General features: G+C 52.0%; 1 protein-coding gene across 3 annotated transcripts in view; it reads right to left on the bottom strand.

The window, feature by feature from the left end:
* Window positions 1-16,897: 16,897 nt before the first annotated feature.
* SBK1 (SH3 domain binding kinase 1) overlaps window positions 16,898-21,005 on the bottom strand; it is a 75,753-nt gene continuing 71,645 nt past the window's right edge. For all 3 annotated transcript variants that reach the window (XM_081169913.1, XM_081169911.1, XM_081169912.1), the window contains exons 3-4: window positions 20,258-20,460; window positions 16,898-19,867 (exon numbers count right to left, since the gene is read on the bottom strand). In XM_081169913.1, the coding sequence (XP_081026039.1) occupies window positions 19,079-19,867; window positions 20,258-20,460 (992 nt within the window). In that variant the 3' untranslated portion in view covers window positions 16,898-19,078. The remainder of the gene's footprint in view (window positions 19,868-20,257; window positions 20,461-21,005) is intronic.

The raw sequence follows: 21,005 nt of genomic DNA, 5'->3' as shown, positions 1-21,005 counted from the left end.
TACATGGGCTGAAGCAAGGGAGGGCCAGCGTAAGACAGTACCATGCCCACTTTTTTGCATTGGTCAGTGCCCTGGAATGGGACAGAGATTCAGCTCCAGTCAGAGACCTATTTTGGGAAGGATTGAACAGTGCGGTTAAAGACGAAATTGCAAGGGGGGAGAGACCCAGGACCACGCAGGAGGTCGTTCAGAGGGCGCTGGCGGTGGGGGTGCGGCTGGAGGAACGTCCATGGAGCAGGGACGAAGGGCGTGGAGGGCGCGAACCAGCGAGAGGGTTCTCCTTCGTTCCCAGGGAAGCTGCGCGTGCGCAATCCACGCCTCCGCCAGGAGGGGGAGCGGAACCGATGGAGGTTGGCGGTGCCAGGGCTCAGTCAGCAACCAGAGCCACAGCACCGGGAGCAGTCAAAGCGAAGCCTCCTAGAGGGAACAGGAAGTGTTACATCTGCGAAAGTCCGCAGCACATGGCGAAAGAGTGTCCCCAGAGGATCCACAAGCTCAATGCAGCCTCTGCGACGGTGACTGCAGCTACTCAGCACGGAGACGCACAGCAGGGAAACGACGGAGTCTGGCTGGAGACAGAGGCACTGGGGCCCAGCCAGACGAGTCAGTAAAGCAGTCCCCAGAGATTTTGCAGCCCACAGACCCCCTCCCGCCCAAACCAGTAGTGCAGCTCACTGCTACGCTTCAGCTACCCAATGGCCTCACTCTAGACGTGCCAATCACCGTTGACTCAGGAAGCAATGCGGACTTTATAGGGCAGGACTTTGTCGATAAACACGCTATACAGCTGCTGCCTGCCACGCTGCCCCTGCAGGTCGTCACGGTGGATGGCAGGGAGCTGCTAGGGGGGCAGGTGGTGAAGCAAACACCTCCAATGGTGATGCGACTTGGAAATCACAGGGAAATCATCAGTTTTAATGTCACCAGACTGTCGGACACGCCTATTGTCTTGGGCATGAGTTGGCTGGACAGTCACAGTCCGACGTTGGCTTGGTACCAGCGGCAGCTAGTCTTTGGCTCCTCATACTGCGCTGAACACTGCATTCTGCACCGGCAGGAGGGGGAGGAGGAGGAAGCGCAGCTGCAGCTGGGGACGCTGCAAGCAATCCCCCACAAATATGCGGGATTTTTAGAGGTCTTCTGCGAGAAGGAGGCGGACAAGCTACCCCCCCCCACAGATCATATGACTGCAAGATTGACCTGCTGCCAGGGGCAGCACTGCCCAAAGGGAAGCTGTATTCCATGTCGGAGGACGAACTACAGGAACTCAAAGAGTTCATAGATCACAATTTGAAACGCGGTTTCATCCGAGAGTCCAAGGCAGTGGGGGGCAGTCCTGTATTCTTTGTTAAGAAGAAGGACACGCCCCAAAAAAGACTTGTAGTGGACTATCGGATCTTGAACAGTGTGACCAAGCCATCGGACTTCCCCATGCCCAGGATCGACGACCTCCTCGCGACGGTATGCAAGGGACGCGTGTTCACCAAGTTGGACCTGCGTGGGGCGTACAACCTCATTCGCATGCGGGAGGGTGATGAGTGGAAGACAGCCATGTTCACGCCCCTGGGCACCTACGAATACAGAGTTATGCCTTTTGGATTGCAAAATGGCTCCCACTGTTTTCAAGCTTTCATGCATCACGTGCTGGCGGGGCTTCTCTACAAGACGTGTGTCTGCTTCTTGGATGACATCCTGATATTTTCTGAATCGCAGCAGGATCACGACAGACACGTCAAGGAAGTGCTGAGCAGACTACAGCAGCATAGGCTTTACGCCAAGCTGGAAAAGTGCCAGTTCGACGTGACGGAGGTGGATTTCCTGGGCTACAGGTTGTCAGACAAGGGGCTCGCCATGGACAGCGCCAAGGTTCGGGCAGTGTTGGACTGGAAGAGCCCGCGCAACCGGAAGGAGGTCCAGCGGTTTGTTGGCTTTGCGAACTTCTATCGCAAGTTTATCAAGGGGTTCGCTATGCAAACAGCGGCCATCACGGACACGCTCAGTTCCAAGAAAAAGAAGTTCATCTGGACGGAACAGGCGGAGCAGTCCTTTCAGGCACTCAAGCGTCTCTTCGCGTCGGAAGAGCAGCTGTTGCATGTCGACCCCAGCAGGCCAATGAGGGTGGAGACGGACGCATCAGACAGAGCCGTGGGAGCAGTCCTGTTGCAGAAAGACCCGCAGGGGTCCTGGAGGCCGGGAGCGTTTTACTCCAGGAAGCTCAGCAAGTCTGAACAGAACTACACCATCTGGGACAGGGAGTTGCTTGCCATTCATGCAGCCTTTAAGGCGTGGAGGCACTTCCTGATCGGCGCCAAGCACACGGTGCAGGTCTGTACGGACCACAAGAATCTGGAGCACTGGCGCACGGCGCAGTTCCTGAACCAGAGGCAGATACGTTGGGCCGAATTCTTTGCAAACTTCGACTTCCGAATAGAGTATGTTCCGGGGGACACCAACGTCATGGCGGATGCCCTATCCCGTAAACCACAGTATCTGGAGGAGGCGAAGCCAGCGGCTGCCATGCACATCTTCGCACCGACGGTGTGGGCGTGCGCTTCGGCTACAGTTGACCTGGATGCGGTGAGGAGAGCGTTGCAGGACGACTCCTTCGCGCGAGCCAAGATGGCAGAGGCGCAAAGGGGCACGGCGGCGACCGGCGAGTTCCAGGTTCGCGATGGATTACTCCTCCGTAAAGGGGCCATCTACGTGCCGGGGGACGATCTTCGCGCCAAGGTACTGCAGCAGTTGCACGACGCACCCACTGCCGGGCACTTTGGCACAGAGAAGACGATGGAATTAGTCGCCAGGGACTTCTGGTGGCCCAGAATGAGAGGGGAGGTCGCGGACTACGTGGCGAGGTGCGACACCTGCCAGAGGGCCAAACCAGTGCACAGACCGCCGGCGGGACTGCTGGAACCGCTGCAAACCCCGTTCGAACCGTGGGAGAGAGTGGCCCTGGACTTTGTCACGGATCTGCCCAGCTCGAGGGGCAAGACGGCAGTACTGGTGGTGGTGGACTTGTTCTCCAAGATGGCACATTTCATCCCGTGTGCGAAGGTGGCCATGGCGGAACAAACCGCCAAACTGTTCATAGATCACGTGTTCAAGGTTCACGGTCTGCCGCGGTCTATACTGTCCGACCGGGGGCGGCAGTTCATCTCGAACTTCTGGCAGAAGCTGATGGGCTTCCTGAATGTCAAGATCAACCTGGCTTCGGCTAGACACCCGCAGACCAACGGGCAAGCGGAGCGGGTCAATGCCATCATGCAGCAGTACCTGAGATGTTATGCTAATCAACAGCCTGCGACGTGGGTGGATTACCTGCCTCTCGCCGAGTTCGCCTACAACAACACGAAGCACGTGTCCACGGGGGTGACGCCGTTCTTCGCCAACAACGGAAGGCACCCCAGAACTTTCCCGGGACTGGACAGAATGGGGGAGGGGGAGCCGCAGACAGCGGATGCGTTCGCGTCGGAGTTGCAGGAGGTCCACGATCAGCTTCGGCGGCACCTGGAGCTGGCTAAACACGCATACAAGGTACAAGCGGACAGACACAGGAGGGTTGGCGAAGAGATCCATGTGGGAGACTGGGTCTGGTTAGCAGCCCACGCAGTGCCGGCCAGGTCGTTAGCGAAGAAGAAACTAGGGCATAAACAACTGGGGCCCTACCAAGTCGAAGAGCAGGTCAACCCGGTGGCTTTCAGGCTGGCACTTCCGGAGGGCTCCAGGATGCATCCGGTGTTCCACAGATCGGTGCTCACTCCCTACAAGGCACCTCACAGATTTCAGGAACCAGGAACGGCACCGAGTCCGCTCCGAGAGGGAACCGAGCAAGGTGGAGTGGCACAGGAGGAGCCCATCAACGAAGTCACAGAGCTTTTGGACTCCAGATGGGGGGAAGAGGGGGTAGAATACCTTCTCGCCAAGGAGGGCGCCCTGGCCAGTGCCAACAGCTGGGTGCCGGGCTACGCTTTGGAGGAACCTCTGCTCAAAGACGAGTTTCATGCCCTCTTCCCACATAAACCCATGCCAGCAGACTTTTTCGACGACTGGCTTTTCACACCCACGCTTTCAGCCAGCACGTTCCAGGGGTTCGACTCGGACGAGGAACCGACACGAGACGCCCGTTCCCCGGAGGGGTCACCCTCGGGATCTGCCTCAGAACCCTCGTATTGGTGGGACGATAGACCAGAGGAGCAGTGGCGCAGGAAGTGGCTGGAGGGTCCCGGGCGAGCAACGCCCCCAGGAGGGACCGACGAAGAGACGGACATGGACGTGTTCGGGGACGACCCGGGTTTCGAGCACGGCGGCACAGAGATGGAAGCGGAGGTGACCGTTGTCGACGAGAGCAGGGAGGAAGAACCGGAAGCCTTCAGTTGGAGGCCCGCCACGGGAAGCGAACTGTATCCGACATTCGTCCCCATGACACGGCAGCACCCAGATCCTGCACCGGAAGGAGGGGAGGGGGGAAGGGGGGGCTTCGAGGGGGGGATGGATGTCAGGGGTTCAGGAGCAGAGGCGAGGGCAAGGGAGGAAACAGAGAGCGAGGGGGAGGAGGCAGAAGAAAAGATGAGTGATGACGACGACCCGAGATCTCCGAGTCTTTCCAGTGAATCAGAAGATTCACAGAAAGGAGCACCAGTGGCCAGAGCAAGGGGGGAGCCTAGGGGGACACCCCAGGAAGAAGGGTCCAGAGAGGGCTCAGAGGGGAGCAGTTGGAAATCGGGACCAGCGTCACCAACAGAGAGCAGGGGAGAAGAAGGGCGCCAGGTATCAAGCGCTGGCAGCTCGCTACAGGAGGGAGGGCACGAGTCAGGAGTGGCCACACCTCCATCGGGGAGCGAAGAAACGGTCAGGCGGAAAGTGGAAGGTTGGGCGCGCGCGCCAAGTTCAAATACACAGGAAGGTGGCGCAGTAAGCAGCCCGGAAAGGGAGCCAGGTCCTAAAGCCCGGCGCAAGGAGACAGGAGGGTCCGGGGGGTCAGCGTCAGAAGAATCCCGGAAGGAAGAGACCACGGGGGGCAGAGGGACCCAGAGAAGAACGGTCAGGCGGAAAAGGTGGAGTAAGGCTAGGTTAGTAAGCTGGTGCACAGGGGGCGGAGACTCAGACGGAGCTTCGCCGGTCTAACCCGTAAGACGTAGAGTTGCGCGCAGCAGCTTGAGAATGGAAACTGTAACTCAATAAAGACTTTTACAAGTGACCGCTGGCTAGCGTGATCCTCTGTGAGCTAGGATCTGGAAGCAGCTCTGACAACTGTGAACCAGAAAATATTTTAAATTGTGGGGTCTGCAGAACCCTATCAAGGGAGAGAGGTCACAACCCGCAATGTGAGATACAATGCCCCAGTATCTGTTTATGATTTGTCTTACCTCCATCATCCTAAAAAAGAACTTTATATTCCCACTGGTTTGGAAAGGAGAGATTGAAACAGGCTTGGCGCTGCTTTTAAAAGCAATGGGGCAAGACTGTGGCAGGATTCTCCCCATTGTGTTCCTGGTGGAATGAAAGCAGCTCCCACAATTCTGACTGTAAGGGCTGCCGGACAGTGGAACGAATTCCCTCGGAAAGTGACAGACTCTCCTTCATTGGAGACTTTTAAAAAGATGTTGGGTGGCCATCTGCCAGAGATTCTTTAGCTGCAACTCCTGCATTATATTCCAGCGTTGGACTGTGTGACCCTTGGAGTCCCTTGCAACTCTGCAATTCTGTGATTCTAAGACACAGCAAAGGGTGTTGAGCTAGCAGGCTGGCGAGTGTTAATAATAATGCGCACCCAAGGAATAAAATGCAACAGTTGCACAACAGCGCAATCCGTTGCGCAGCAATGCTACCAGCAACCAACTTGTGTATTCTTTTGCGCAACAGCACCCCACTGTCACAAAATATTTCCTCAGCACAATAAGTAGACTGCTAAGTGACTTTAACTATCTGGGATACAACTCAAGAAGTGCAGGAAGGATGGTGAGGGAAAGGTCCTCTGGCCATGGCATTGTTTTATTGACTGACCTAAGCCGCGTCCCCAAGCCAGGTCATGGCAAAGCAAAGCAAAATCCTTGCTGTTGCTCCCTGCCACAAATTACGAGCTGCAGGTGATCTCAGCCTCCCTCCCCTTTCTGTTAGGAAAAAGGCTCTTCAGTGGTGAATCTTTCATAGCCTTAGCAAGCCCCAGCAGCTGCAGTTGCCATGGCAACTGGCAGAGGCCTGCAGGGTGCCAGCGAGCCTTGTTGCACAGAATCAGTGGCAGACAGCTTCAACTCTGGATATGGGAGGGGGGATGAGACGGGGAGGCAAGGAAGTACAGGAACTCCTCTACTACGGCAAGATAATACATCTCAGTTCTCCTCTCACCTTGCGAGGCTGAAATGTGCCAGCCTCAGAACCCTTCCTTGACTCAAATGCTCCCAAACCTTTCATGTCCCAACCACAGACTGGTTTGTAAGGGCAAATGGGGCAATACCCCACCCGTCTCAGTTTGCCCTCAGCCAGCCGACACCTGCCTGCCTTCTGGCAGTACAACCAGCCCAGGATGTAGCTATGGCTGTCATTTCCCACTGGCCACATTCACACCATAGTACAGTGGTACCTCGGGTTAAGAACTTAATTCGTTCTGGAGGCCCGTTCTTAACCTGAAACTGTTCTTAACCTGAGGTACCACTTTAGCTAATGGGTCCTCCCGCTGCCGCCACGCGATTTCTGTTCTCATCCTGAAGCAAAGTTCTTAACCTGGGGTACTATTTCTGGGTTAGCAGAGTCTGTAACCTGAAGCATTTGTAACCCGAAGCACCACTGTACCTTTCTTCCAACGGAGGCTCTGCCATAGGCGCCAACTCTCAGAGGCCCAGCTCTTTTCTCCCCCCCAGTATTTTTTTGGGGTGGGACCCCCCATGCTCAAAAGAATCAAGGGGCAGAGCACGCCAAGTGCACAGCCAAGCATGGCTTGGCTTCAGTGGCCGGCTCCTCCTCCTCCTCCTCCTGCCACGTAAGGGAAAAACGGGGAAGCAGGCCTAGCCAGTGGCAGCAGCAGAAGGAGGAGGCTGAGGAGATGGCTTAGTATCAGAAAGAAGCTGCCAACTATTGAAGGAGCTCTGTTGCCACATCTGACTCCTGATGTTCTGATGTCGCCTGCATGATATTGCCCCTCCCCAACCTCTCTCGCAGGTTGGTGCCTTTGCTTTTTGCCCATCTAAACAAGGGATGAGGAACCAGTGGCCCTCTGGACTCCAGCTTCCATCAGCCTCAGCCAACATAGCCAAAGGTCAGGGATGATGGGAGTTGTGGTCCCAGCCCTGATCTAAACCCAGACCCTCCAACATTTCTCCAGTGAAATAGGACGACCTATTCCATAGTAGTGTTGTTGTTGCTGCTGCTGCTGCCCCACCCATCTAACTGGGTTGCCCCAGCCACTTTGGGTGGCTTCCACCATGTATAAAACCATAATAAAACATTAAACATTAGGAAAAACCTTTCCTATACAGGGCTGCCTTCAGATGTCTTATCGTTTCTTATCTCCTTGACTCGGGGGGGGGGCACATACCGGTAACTCCATACCCTCCAACATTTCTCTGATGAAAATAGGGACATCCTAAGGAAAAGTGAAACATTCTGGAATCAAATCAGAAACTGGGACAGCTTCTGTTAATCAGGGACTGTTCTTGGAAAACAGGGACACAGAGGGTCTGTAAACCCAGTAATGTCTATGCTATCTGGCTGTGGCTTCCCAGGGTCTTTTATTCCGCTTGCTGCCTGATCCATTTAACTAGAGATGCCAATGGTTTGACTCCCTATAAGACAGGTCCTTATATTCTCATGTTCCTATCCCATTGGTCTACTTCCGGAAATCTACTCCCAACAGCTGTTCTCAATCTGGATAGAATCTTTCTTCTGCCTTTCTTCCTCTTGGTGCTTGAAGCAGAATATCAGAATGCTTCCTTTGCTCTCCCCACCCACCCACTGCCCCACAGCCTAATTAACTTTCTCCATCTGTCTCCAGAGGGGCTGCCTCTTTGGTCAGGCTTCTAAATAATTGACTGTTCATCGGTCAGGCAAGGACGCAGTCAAGATCAGCAGCTGGCTTCATGTCAGCTGCCTCAGCCAAAAGTCACCAAATGTCATTTTCAACATTTGTGCTCCAGACTACAGGTCAGGTGTGCGTTCATTTTCCGCTGCCATTGTATTAATGGCTGTGCATTTATTTGGGCATTGCTCCTGCTGCTGCTGCTGTGTGTGTGTGTGTGTGTGTGTGTGTGTGTGTGTGTGTGTGTTATAATATATAACTTACATATTCTGCACACAATTGTATTTTATAGCTCAGTTGGTTAGAGCATGGTGATGACAATGCCAAGGTTACAGGTTCGATCCCCTGTAAGGGACAGCTGCATATTCCTGCATTGCAGGGGTTGGACTAGATGATCCTCAGGGTCCCTTCCAACGCTATGATTGACACAGAATGGTTGGGAGTGTCCGAAAGGGCCATTTAATCTAAGCCCCTGCAATGCAGGAATCACAGCTAAAGAACCTCTGACCAAATGGCCTTTCCAGCTGTACAACTCTATGATTCTGTGATCCAGTGAAATATGTTACACATAGAATTCTTACTAACTGTACAGCTTTAAGTGAGGTTATCATAAGACCTCGAAGACAATATCTTGATATTTCTAACTAAAACAAATCTTTTTAAAAATGTTAAAAAGGTAAAGGTAAAGGTACCCCTGCCCGTACGGGCCAGTCGTGTCCGACTCTAGGGTTGTGCGCTCATCTCACTTAAGAGGCCGGGGGCCAGCGCTGTCCGGAGACACTTCCAGGTCACGTGGCCAGCGTGACGAAGCTGCTCTGGCGAGCCAGCACCAGCGCAGCACACGGAAACGCCGTTTACCTTCCCGCTAGAAAGCGGTACCTATTTCTCTACTTGCACTTTGACGTGCTTTCGAACTGCTAGGTGGGCAGGAGCTGGGACTGAAAGACGGGAGCTCACCCCGCCGCAGGGATTCGAACCTCCGACCATGCGATCGGCAAGCCCTAGGCGCTGAGGTTTTACCCACAGCGCCACCCGCGTCCCTAGAAATGTTACTACCCTCCAAAATGAAAACAACAATTTTTCTCCCAGGGAATCTGAATGAAACAACCCAAATTTGTACTTGTCTAATTTTAGTTGACATTTAGTTCCGTTGCTTTTCTTAGGTTGCTGTTCCTATGTGTTATCGAAGTGTATGTTCTAGCTTTCCTAAATACTTTTTAATTTAAAAAATCAGGTGTGTGACGGGTGGACAGCGCCAGCCTCAAATAGTAGGGGAGATAAGGATCCGTCCTGGACAGATTAGGTGCTCCCCCCGCCCCCGCTGTTGTATATAGAAATCCAAAACTGAGTTTCTGATTCCAACAAAAGTTGCCTCCCTTTGAGCCGAGCAAATCCCCGCAGTGGCTCCTGCGTGGTTTGGAGAAGCTGATGGATGTCGGAGATGATGAAATGACCAGCAGGCCGTGGCCAAAGGTTGCCTCTCTGCAGATGCGACCGTGACCGGAAGACAGAGGCCCATTGATTCTGCTGCATGAAAGCGGTGCTGTTATCGCTCCCAGCCAGAGCTGCGCAGGGCGAGAGGAAGGCAAGAGCAGCGAGATGGGATCAGAGACTCGGAGCCCCGAAATAGATGAGGTCAGAGGAATAAATGAAGAGCAGCGAGTGTGTGGCGGGCGGGCGAGAGAGAACAAAGGCCACCTGAAAGGGGCGAGAGGCAAAAGAGGCGCGTCTAAGGCTCTCATCGGAAGCCAGCCTCGCGCGTTGCCTGCTGCCTTGGCGAGGCTTCGGAAGAGATTTCCTCTACCTCTGTGGATTTTAAAGTGGAGCTCTAATTGGGCTCTGTGCACCTGCTGCCAGTCCTCCTCCCTGGGCTGAGCAGCGTCCCTCGCTCTTTCTTGCCTTCTCCTTTAGCTCCTCCAGCCTCCCAATAAGGCTTTAATGAAATCTGCCCTTAATTAAATCCTGGCTCATTTGCATAATTACTAGGAAATTGAAATTAGCCTGGCGACGTGGCTGGAATGCATTCTGTGTCCATCTCTTGACCCTGGGGTGTGTGTGTGTGTGTGTGTGTGTGTGTGAGAGAGAGAGAGAGAGAGAGAGAGAGAGAGAGAGAGAGAGAGAGAGAGAGACTGTCAGATTCAGCCATATAAAAGGATGACACTGGGAAGAGATTTTCCCACAACACACCTAGGAATTCCTGCTCTTATGAGAGAAACCTTGGAGGGGAACTAATGTGGCATAGTGACTAAAAGGCTGGATTGTGATCAAGGGATATCCTGGTAAGGGTTGGTCCCAGGGTTGGGAAATCCTTCTGCCAAGTTCTTAGTGAGCTGTCCACCTGGTGCCATCCTACTTGGATGGACATTTCCAGATGATGATGCTCTTCAGCCCCATGGCACCTTCGGTGTGGGCTCCTTGAGGGTATGATTTTATCCCCTATGCTGCTTAACATGAAAGCACTGGGTGGGGTTATGTGGAGTTTTGGAGTCCATTGTCAGCAATATACTGATGACACACAGCTCTACTTCTCCATTACAGCTGCAGGTGAGGCTGTGGAAGTGCTGGACCAGTGTCTTGCCTCGGTAACAGACTGGATGGGAGCCAGTAAACTGAAGCTCAATCAGATAAGACTGAGGCACCTTTAGTGGGTGGTTCCCTAGATCAGGTGGATGGGAGGTTGCCTGCTCTTGATGGGGTTGCCCTCCCTCTGAAGGAGCGGGTGCGCAGCTTGGGGGGACTTCGGCATCCTTTGTTGTCAATTGAGGCTCAGGTGGCCTCAGTGGCGTAGAGTGCCTTCCATCAGGTTTGGCTGGTGACCCGGCTGCACCCTATTATGACAAGGATGACTTAACGTCTGTCATCTATGCTCCGGTAACCTCTAGGTCAGATTACTGCAACGCATTATTTGTAGCGTTGAAGAGGTCCAGAAACGTCAGCTGGTGTAGAATTTGGCGGCTAGGTTGCTCACTGAGGCAAGACGATTTGAGCATATTACACTGATCCAAAGCTGCCAATCAGTTTCTGGGCCCAATTCAAAGTGCTGGTCTTGACCTGTAAGGATCCAATTTGCTCCCTAAATGCAGGGGAGCTGAGCTGCCCCTTCCAAAGCTCTTTTCCACCCCCCCCTCTCACCTCCCTCTCCATCTTCTTGATCAGAGGGCACCCAGCAGTATTACCTGCCATTCATTAAGATCCTTTTGGCCTAATCCTTGAATCAAATGGGGATCATGGAGAGCTTGCTTCTCCCTTTCCCTTTCTGCGGGGTTTGCATAACATTCAAACCAGGATAAGATCGCGTGTATGGAACGAGATTTGGAAATGTGAGAGGAGGCCAATGTTGCAAGTTTGTACTGCCCCTCCCATCATAGCTGTCAACTTTTCTCTTTTCTTGCAAAGAATCCTATTTGGAATAAGGGAATTTCCCTTTAAAAAAGGGAAACGTTGATGGCTATGCCTCCCATCATGCTTGGGCCCTGAATTCATGCAGCCTCTCCCCTTAACACTGATCCACAATTGCTCCAGTGAGCCCATATCCCGGTCTCCCGTGTTGGTTCAGGCTGGCGGTCTTGCTGTGTCTCCGCTCTATGTTTGCCTGCAGTGTCGCCTGAGGCCTCTGGCAGCTCCCGGTGCTCCCGGCAGAATTGGCTCAGCTGTCGCAGGGCCAGGCATGGATCAAGGAAAACACGGCATGCATATTCATGAGGAGCCGTGTCGGAAGCCTGGCACACACCCTCCCCTGCTGGGTCTGTGTTGCTGAGTCTCCCGGGATCCAGCCTTTACAGAGTGCACATCAAAGCCCTCTCTCTGTGCAGGCTGTGGGCAGCACTTCATGCTAGAATGCAGTCCTCCATCACCACACCCCCAGGCATGCTCAAAGCTCCTTGGAAGCCAACATCCTTTGACCTGGAAAACAGCCTTCTCCTTCCAGCTGTGTAAACGGTCAGGCTGAAAATGGTAGACAGGGAACTTGCTTCAGACCTGGGCCATATTCACACCATACATACCTGTGATACCACTTTTAACAGTCACAGTGTGCCCCCCAAAGGATTCTGGGAGCTGTAGTTTGTGAATGTTGCTGAGAGTTTATAGGTGACCCTTATTCCCCTCCCAGAATCCCGAGGGAGAGGGAGATAGTTAAACCAGAGGTGGATTTAGGGCAGCGCAACTGGTTCTGCCGCACTGGGCGCCTAGGGGAAACCGCAGGGAGTCACAACTATGACCTAGCAGAATGTGTCAAAAAGTGAAAATCCAGACACTTTTGCCCAAAGTTGTTGAGCTTTCTTTGCAAAATCTCAAAAAATAATTGCTGCCTTTGAGCTATTTTTGAGAAAATTCGGCAAAATCTAGATTTCCAATATGGCTGAATATATGGCAACCCCATTTAAAGTGCAGTCTAACCAACAATTCATGTTTTGCTAGATAGGCGCATGATAGGAGCTGAAGCTCACAGTGTTTTCCTGTAAAGTTGCTAAATATGTGAGAGATACTCCCACTGTGCCCTGACAGGAGGTGGGCATAACTATGTATTCTCCTACCTGCCTGGCCACACCCTCTTCCTCTTTCCACTCTGCCAGCAATATGAGAACATCTGGATATCCGAGCTCCAAGCTCAGACTACCTTTGAAGCTAGACCTAAGTATGTGTTTGCAATTGAATTACCGTGTTAAGCCTGCCTGAACAAAGCTGTTGCATCTGTTACTCTTCAACAGGTGCTCTGGGTGAGTAAAAAGGACATTCCCAACATAGGGAGCCAGACCATAGATCCATCTAACTCAGTATTGTCTACACTGACCGGCAGCAGCAACCCTGGGTTTCAGAGGAGGCTTTCCCCCAGCCCTACCTGGAGATGCCAGGGATTGAATTTGGGACCCTGCATGCAGGGCAGATGCCCTGTCATTGAACTACGGCAATTCACATTGGCATTAGTGCTGGGGGACAGAACAGCCCAATTCTTCTCCCCCGTGCCACCATATTTCCCCAGTCTTGCATGCACGAAGATAGACAGGTCCATGTTTTTACCCCCTTTTTATTTTATAGCAATTGTCCGCAATATAGAATTAATTAAATAACATTTAAAAACCTCCTTTTCACAAGTCAAGAGAATTCCAGAATATTTACAAACGTTTGTTCCGCGCTGTTGCGTGTGTGTGTGATGGTGAATGTTTCTTTGCTCCATTTTTAAATCTTTTCTCTTTCTCCTCCGGGAAGGAGTGGAAGAAGTTGCCTATCCGGGGTTTGTGTGTGTGAGAGAGAAAGAATATGTACGCCCCATGTTGGCACATAACCTTGATGGTGGCTTGGCAACACCCCTTCCCTCTCCTTTGCAGGAGTACACTATAAGAACGGCGCTTACACATCCGACCAGTTCACAATGCTAAGTCACAAACACAACCACGTAAGGCAGTGAAGCTTCCCCAAAGGTGTGGTTTTTCCAAACAACAGAATAGTCCTTGAAAAGGGCTCCCATCACCCCATCCCAGAGGAGGGCTGGCTGTGAGGCAAGGTGTAGGGGTGGAGTCTGGGCATGGTTAAGAGTGGCATTGTGGGAAGCAGAGGGGGCACATTAAAGAGGCTGGGCCGGCCCTACCATTGTCTCCTGCCATCTCAGCTGGACCTAAGCCATGGTTTTTGCTTAGCGTTATTTCTGAACCTTGGTCTTTGTCCAAAAAAGCCATGAACCGTAACAAAAGTTTGCTCTTGGCTTACCCCTCGTGGTCTGACTGAGCAAAACAAACCTTGATCCTCGGTTCGGATGTACAGTTAAGCCAAACCATGGCTTAGCTCTGTGTAGGGTGGCAGCAGATAGGGATGGGGAAATCAGTCAGTTGTGGTTTCTCTTTTGCTATCTCCTTTTCCCAGTCTTAAGTTCAGTTTTCCGCATCCACTTGCAATTTATTAATTTTCCAAGCCTTCGTGAAAATTCATTGGCACTTTAGTGCGGATTTCTTCTCACATACGTTTTTTTGTGTGCTATTCTGCCTAAGATATGCATTTTATTTTATTTTATTGCAAATCAATTTTGCTTACTATACAGTACAATCGCATCTTACTAGCATCTAACTCATGTGCGATTTCAACCCTATGTGGTCGATTCCTGAATTACAGAAGGTTGAACTAAATGACCCTCGGGGTCTCTTCCAACTCTTCCATAGAATTCTACAGTTCTATGAAGGCAGGCTGGTTGAAACTGCACGAGTTAAATCCAAGCAATGGGGATAACTTAAAAGCTCTTTTTGCATGGAGTCCACTTGGGGTTGCTATGCATGGGAAGAGCTTTAAAGCTCTCCTCATTGCTTGGAGGGCAGCTCAGTACATCAACTCTGGGATGCTCTCGTGAGGCCACCCCAGCTCCTGCGAGATCTCGCACAAGCACACCTGTAGTCAATGTGCTGAGCATCTCTTGCCTCTCTAACAAGACAGAGAGCTTAAAACCTTTTGGGAGGCCAGATCTGCTTGGGGTTTCTTGGCACAAAAAGAGCTTCTAGGCTGCCTCATACTTGGTTATCTCTCTCTCCCTCCAGCTATGGGTTGGTTGTACCCTTGGAACTGAACCCTGGCATAAATCGCCATCGTACAGTAATGCATTTTTGCATGTTCTTTACACTAGTACATGCATTTATATGCACACATTGGCCTGCTATGTGCATTTCCCACACACATTACTTGGCTGGAGAACAACAGTGCACAATTGGGAGAGGTGTGAATTCTGAAGAACGGCTGTGTTTCCGTTTACGTATTATTTCAGAAACCAAAGTAAGCAAGTTCACGTCTAAATGCAAACTGATCAAATTTCTTCCCTTTCCCAGCAGCAGCAAGAAGGGGCTGTACAGTCACCTTTCAACCATAGCAAAGCTTGACTATAGCTTAAAGCAATGTAGGAACCAATCCAACAGCTCTCTGGAATATGGTCCCTTTTCTTATGAAAAGCAACAACCAAATGCTAAATGCCGCTCCCCCATATGATTTTGGTATCTTCCTTTTGGGGGAAAAGCCTTTTCTCCAGAACTGAAGGAGCCTCATCAGAATCACACATTTGGGGAAGTTTCACTGCCTCAATGCTACAACAGGAAATTACCATTATCTTAAATGTGTTTTCTTCTTTTAAAAAATAAAAAACATAGTATTTTCCATAACACACCCATCTTCCACATGAGGTTTTTTTTTTTGTTTGCTTTCCCAAAAATTATTACCATTGTAATGTTTTCGTTTTTGTTTTAAATTAAAAGAAAGAAAGCTTTCCTTCTCAATTGTGACAGAAACTGAGGTAATGCATGTTTGATACGGGGAGGGGAAAACCTCTTATATGGTGAGGGGAACAAGTCCAAAAGTGGACGGGCAACAGAAGGGAAAACAAAGACCAAGAACAAGGATAATGGAAAACATGTCACACTCGCGCGCGCCCAACGGACCCCATTCCCAACATCCCCAACCTTCCCCCTCAATTCCCCCCCTCAAAACAATTCGAAAAATAAAAATAAACCAAAACAAGGTCTATATGGTGTTCTTAATCCTTATCTACATTATTGCACAAAAGATCAAGGACAATTGGAACCTAAGGCAAAAAGGAGACGTTGCAGCTAATATCTAAAAATTCTGTGCAATGCCTATTTCTAAAAAAAGTCTAGCCTCGGCTGCCACCCCACACAGAGACAAGATGGCGGCAGTGACGCCAAGGAGAAAGGGAGGGGAAACAGCTGCGCCCACTCGGGAAGTCAAGACATACGGATTAACAAGCGGGGACTACGAATTGGCGAAGAGAGGAGTGGCGAGGTGTGCCAGGTCACACCGAAGGAGGTCAGGAAACGCCTGGTGCACCCCCAACACGCAGAGCTTGCCTGAAAGGAGGCAGCGGTAAAGGCAGTTAAAGTGGTGTCTCTCACATACACGCTCTTCCACCCTCCCACAACCCTGGTCAGGGTCTGGGCTAAGAGGATGGAGCCACGGTAAGGTTGCGCTTGGTCACCTCAGGCTGCTGTGTTATCCGGAGCTTACAGACAACTGGGGTTGTGGGACGAACGGGAGTCGCCAGCCGGCACTGATGACACAGAAAGTGCACCCTTGCCTTTTTCACACACAAATGCACACGCGCGCACACACACACAATCTGGTTAAATACCAGCTGCTGGGCAGTGCCCCCTCGAGTTGGGAAGGGGTGGGGAAGTGGTGGCGGGCAGCCACTTTTGAGATTTTGTAAACTGCTTGTTGCTTCGGAAATAGCATTTTAGCCCTTTGTGTGGAAAGGATGGAACCCTGGGGAGGTTGAGACACACACAAGACACACCCGGCAGGCCCGCAGTCTGGCTCGGAGGAGAGATGAGTGTGTACGACCCCGCAGGAAGCAAAGGGCTGAGCTGAGCCGCTCTGCCCAGGGCCATTCTCACCTAGGTTGGGAAATGGGAGGCGAGGCAAGCGGATGGGGACGAAGGAAGGAGATGCAACAACAGACTTGGCTTTATCAGAGAGACACTGCAAAAGGCCTGCCTTCCTCTACAGAGTTGACCCTCCCCAAAGGAACAGCACGAAGGGGTGACTCCCGTGACTCCCGAGAGCAAGGCCTCCCCACAGCTCAAGGGGTTCAAGTCGACAGCAAAGGGAGGTCAGTGTTGGTCTAAGCCCTTGGTGAAAGGAGGGCATCTCGTCGCTAGGAGCCCCGTTGTGGAAAGGTCAAAAATCCTCGCTGTTTGCCTCCTAAGCCCTAGTTGAATTGAAAGCAGATCCATTCCCCTGTGGCTTGCCACAACACACAGGCACGGCCTTTGGTCTTCATTCTCAACTGATTCCCCCACCCAACTGCAGCCAATGGCCAGAATGGGCAATGTTGTTTTAGCACAGTCTACACTTCAGTCGTACTGCGATGACCCCCCCCCCAAAAAAAAATCGCCCTCCCTACTTTTCTTCCCCACACCCTACCCTGTCCCAAAGAATATATCTGTACCAGAATCCTGATTATAAAGTCAGCCCAGAGAGATGGGCAGTATGAACTGGCAGCCCTTGGTGTCATCTGAGGGTCTCCATTAGGCACAGGGCATTGCTCCCTCTCGGATGGGCTCTAGTCCTGGCTCCTGTAATGTTTAGATGCCCATGTTTTCCAGCATACTAGAATCCTAAGCCGTTGCTCCAACTCAGGTTTTATAGAGGATTCTTCTCTTTATATAAAAGCTAGGCCAGTTAGAAAACCATAAAAGAGTTTAGCAGGCCTCAGTTCAAGAGCTCCTTTGATGCTCAATACATTCTTATGAAGCCACCCAGTCTTACAGTTCCCTAGGGGTATACCCTACATACCCTGAAACTTTCTGCCCAATTGCTCCTTGTTGGACTGGTGTTCAACAAGACCGGGGTGGGCAAGTTGTGGCCTTGGGGCCACATGGGAATCTTGGCCTAATTTCACATGGGTGAAGGGTGGAGGTGTAAGATGATGACGGAAAGAGAGAGGAAATGAGAGAGCAAAGGGGGCAGAAGAAAGAGATGAAGAGGGTAGTAAAAATAGAGAAAAGAGGGCAGCAGAAAGAAAAGGTGGCAGAGAGAGAGAGAAAAGGGGGTGACTGAAGAAAGAAAGACAGGGAGCAACAGAAAGAGAGAGAAAAGGGGATGGTAGAAAGAGAGAAAGATGGGGTAGCCATATTCACCTTTGGACTGGCCCTGCCTGATTTCAACTCCTGTTCCATCCACTTTCAAGGTGTGTGTGTCCCCCACCTCAATAGAAGGAATGCAGTTCTTGACAAGGAAAAAGATTGCCCACCCCTGAACTAGAGAGCCCTGTCTAAGCTGTGAACTCCCAGTGCGCTGCAGGAAGAAGTTTGTGCTCCCGCACAGAGCACCCTTCCCCTCACACGCGCACCTCTTGCAGTGCGCATGCCTGGTTGCGATCACAGGTGGGTGGTGGCCTCACACAAAATGGCTTCCCCTTTGTCCTCCCCATCATTTGGCCCAAGCACCCAAGCCTTTTCCTCAGGGGCGATGGCCACGTGGCCAACAGTGAACGACTGACCCGAACATGAGGACTGTAGAGACACATTTACATACAGCCACACGCACACGTTGACACAGGAAACACTTGCTACATCAGTGGCACCAATGGCATCACTGTGATATCTCTGTGGTCCCCGGATTGCCCTGACGCTGCACTTTGCTCACACCTGGGGGGTTAGCGCCAGTCAGAAATAAAAACGACTCTCCCCGCCACTTCCTCAGGAAGTGATATATTAGCTGTGCTACGTGTTGGTTTCAGCTGGGATCCCTGTTCCCCCCTTGCTATTGGAATTGGAAGCTGGATCCAATACAAGTGCCAATTCAACAGACAGCCCTCCCCCAGCACACTGAGCTCACCAGCCTCTTTTTCTGGGAATCTGTTCTGACTTCACCCCCTGGCAACCAGGCGTAGGGGCACTGTAAGCCAGTTGATGCCCAGCAAAGAGGCTCCGGATGACTTAAATAACCAGCCCCAGCCTCTTTGCTTACCACCAACTCTATCCCAGCAGGCCCAGAAAGAAACTGCTTGCCAGATCAATGGGGCTCTTCTGTCCCCACTTCTGCCCCTCCACCCCAACCCCCAACCCAATCCATTATTATTATTATTATTTTCATCGCAAGGACCCCCGCTCGGAAACCATCTCAAAGCTACTCCTGATGGGCAAAAAGAGAAAGCCACCGGCCAACTGGGTTTCCCTCCCCTCCCTTCAGAGACAAAGTCCGGATTCCCTCAGATGTTCATCATCCTTGAGGCGCTATGGGCTCCGTCTTCTCCTGCCACCGACTCAGCAGTCCCTTAATCCAGCCCTCAGCTCCCAGTCTTCAAGTGAATGAGGAGAGAAGGCCTTTCTTCTCCTGTGGCCTCAGACAACCATGGACATCCTTAGGATTACTTAGGAAAACGGAAAGCCACATTTTCTATCCTCTTCCCCCACCACCCCAATTTTCGTTGTTGTTGTTTTGCTTCGAAAGACATGGATCCCGGTCCCCGAAATGGATTCCGTTCGCACGCAGCCTGTCCCAGAGCAGGAGAGGGCATTGCAGTGCTGACATCTTAACTGCAGGCCGTGAGGCACCGAGGGGCCTGCCATGCCCTTGTCAGACGCAGATCTCGATGGCTGTGGCCAGGACCATCTGGCCTTTGCCTTTGTCCTGCCGCCCATCAGTCCTGCTTCCCGCCCCGGGGGAAGGGAGGCCAGACTCTGAGGCAGACAGCCGGGAGACGCTGCCTTCTGTCAGGATGGTCCTCTTGAGGGGGGTCGGGGTGCAAGTGCTGGGCGTCTCGTGGCGGTGAGGGCCGGCGGAGAGCTTGTCTCCGGTGTGCTTGCGGGAGCGGTAGGAGGGCCGGCGCCGCACCTCCGACATCAGGTCGTACTTGATGAAGAAGAAGACCTCCTTCACAGGGCAGCGCTTCTCCGGGTCCAGGGCCAGCAAGCGCTGGAACATCCGCAGCGCGTTGTCCGTGAAGCGGCGCCACTGGGAGGGCAGCCCCGCCAGGCGCCCCTTTTGCCACCTCACAAACTCCTCAAAGAAGGTGTCCGAGGCTGAGGCTGCCTCCCAGGGGAAGTTTCCCGTCAGTACGCAGAAGATGAGCACCCCGAAAGCCCACACATCAATGCTGGTGTCCACGGTGAAGCCCTCGGCCCGGCCGGCCTGGCACACCTCGGGCGCCGTGTATGGGATGGTCCCGCTGATGCGCTTCACCCGGCACCCCACTTTGCGCGTCATGCCGAAGTCGGCCAGCTTGACACGCCGGCAGTCGCGGTCAAAGAGGAGGACGTTTTCCGGCTTGATGTCCCGGTGGACTAAGTTTTTGCTGTGCATGTAATCTAAGGCCAGGCCAAGCTGCTGCACACAGCGCTTCACCATGTCCTCAGGAAGCCCCACCTGCAGGTAGAGAGAGAGATACCATCAGCTAGGAAAGGGCAGCGAGAAACGCCAGGAATAAACATGGCCTCCCAAGAACACTCAACTAAAGGCTCCATTTCCTGTTGTTATCAAAGTGAGCCTTGTCAACTTGGGGAATGACCAATGATTCTCCTGAAGCTGATCTCAGTGCTCAAGTCAGGATATAAGGGTTCAGTCAGTTCCTGGGATCGAATGTTAAACCGCTCTGAGAATTGCAGCTCAACTCCTTTAACAAACTATAGCTCCCAGAATTCTTAGAGGGAAGCCATGCCTGTTTAATGAGGTATCATAGTGCTTTAGATGTATGGGCTGAATGTGGCCTGAGGGACCCAAACAGCCAAAAAGTGAGTGGAACTGAGGCCTAGTTACCTGTGGTGGAATGATGTCAAAGAGGTCTCCGCCAGGTGCATATTCCTGGGCGAACACGTAACAGTCCTCCGTCTCGAAGACCACATCAAAGACCTTGATGATAAAGGGGCTCGAGGAGAGTGTATTGGTAATACTGAACTCCCTCAGGAAGTTCTTCAGTTTTGTCTTGTTCTTGTTGACAAACTTCAGTGCCATCTTGGTGCCTGTAAATGGGGAGGAAGAAGTGGGAGGAAGGACGGAGAATGCTCAGGATGTCACTCACTTTGACTTACAGAAGCAGAACAAAATGATTTCAGAGTTTACCGCCTTGATGGAGCAATCGTGATAACTGGAAAGGAACTTTTGAAGGGGCTGAAGGTTCCCCACAGGTTGTGGGATGTGTTATGGCCAATCCCTGAGAGAGGACAGGGTGAATTGGATTGAGGGTGCATAGAGTCTAGACCAGCCTTCCTCAAACCTGGCCGTCTAGATGTTTTTGGCCTACAACTCCCATGATCCCTAGCTAGTAGGATCAGTGGACAGGGATGATGAGAATTGTAGTCTCAAAACATCTGGAGGGCCGAGTTTGAGGAAGTCTGACCTAGATAGCTGTGCAAAGGTAATGTTTAGATTCACTGCTCTGCTCACATTTGACTCTGGCCCCACCACTGGAATGTGGCCCCTGGAATATTGCCCAGAAGGGAATGTGGCCCTCAGGCTGCTTTAAATGAAACATACAGGTGGAAGAGGTAATTGCTTCAGAAGCCAG

Source organism: Podarcis bocagei, assembly GCF_964188305.1.
Source record: "Podarcis bocagei genome assembly, chromosome: 14".
In the NCBI taxonomy this organism is placed as follows: Eukaryota; Metazoa; Chordata; class Lepidosauria; order Squamata; family Lacertidae; genus Podarcis; species Podarcis bocagei.
This window is presented reverse-complemented; position numbering and strand designations above follow the sequence as displayed.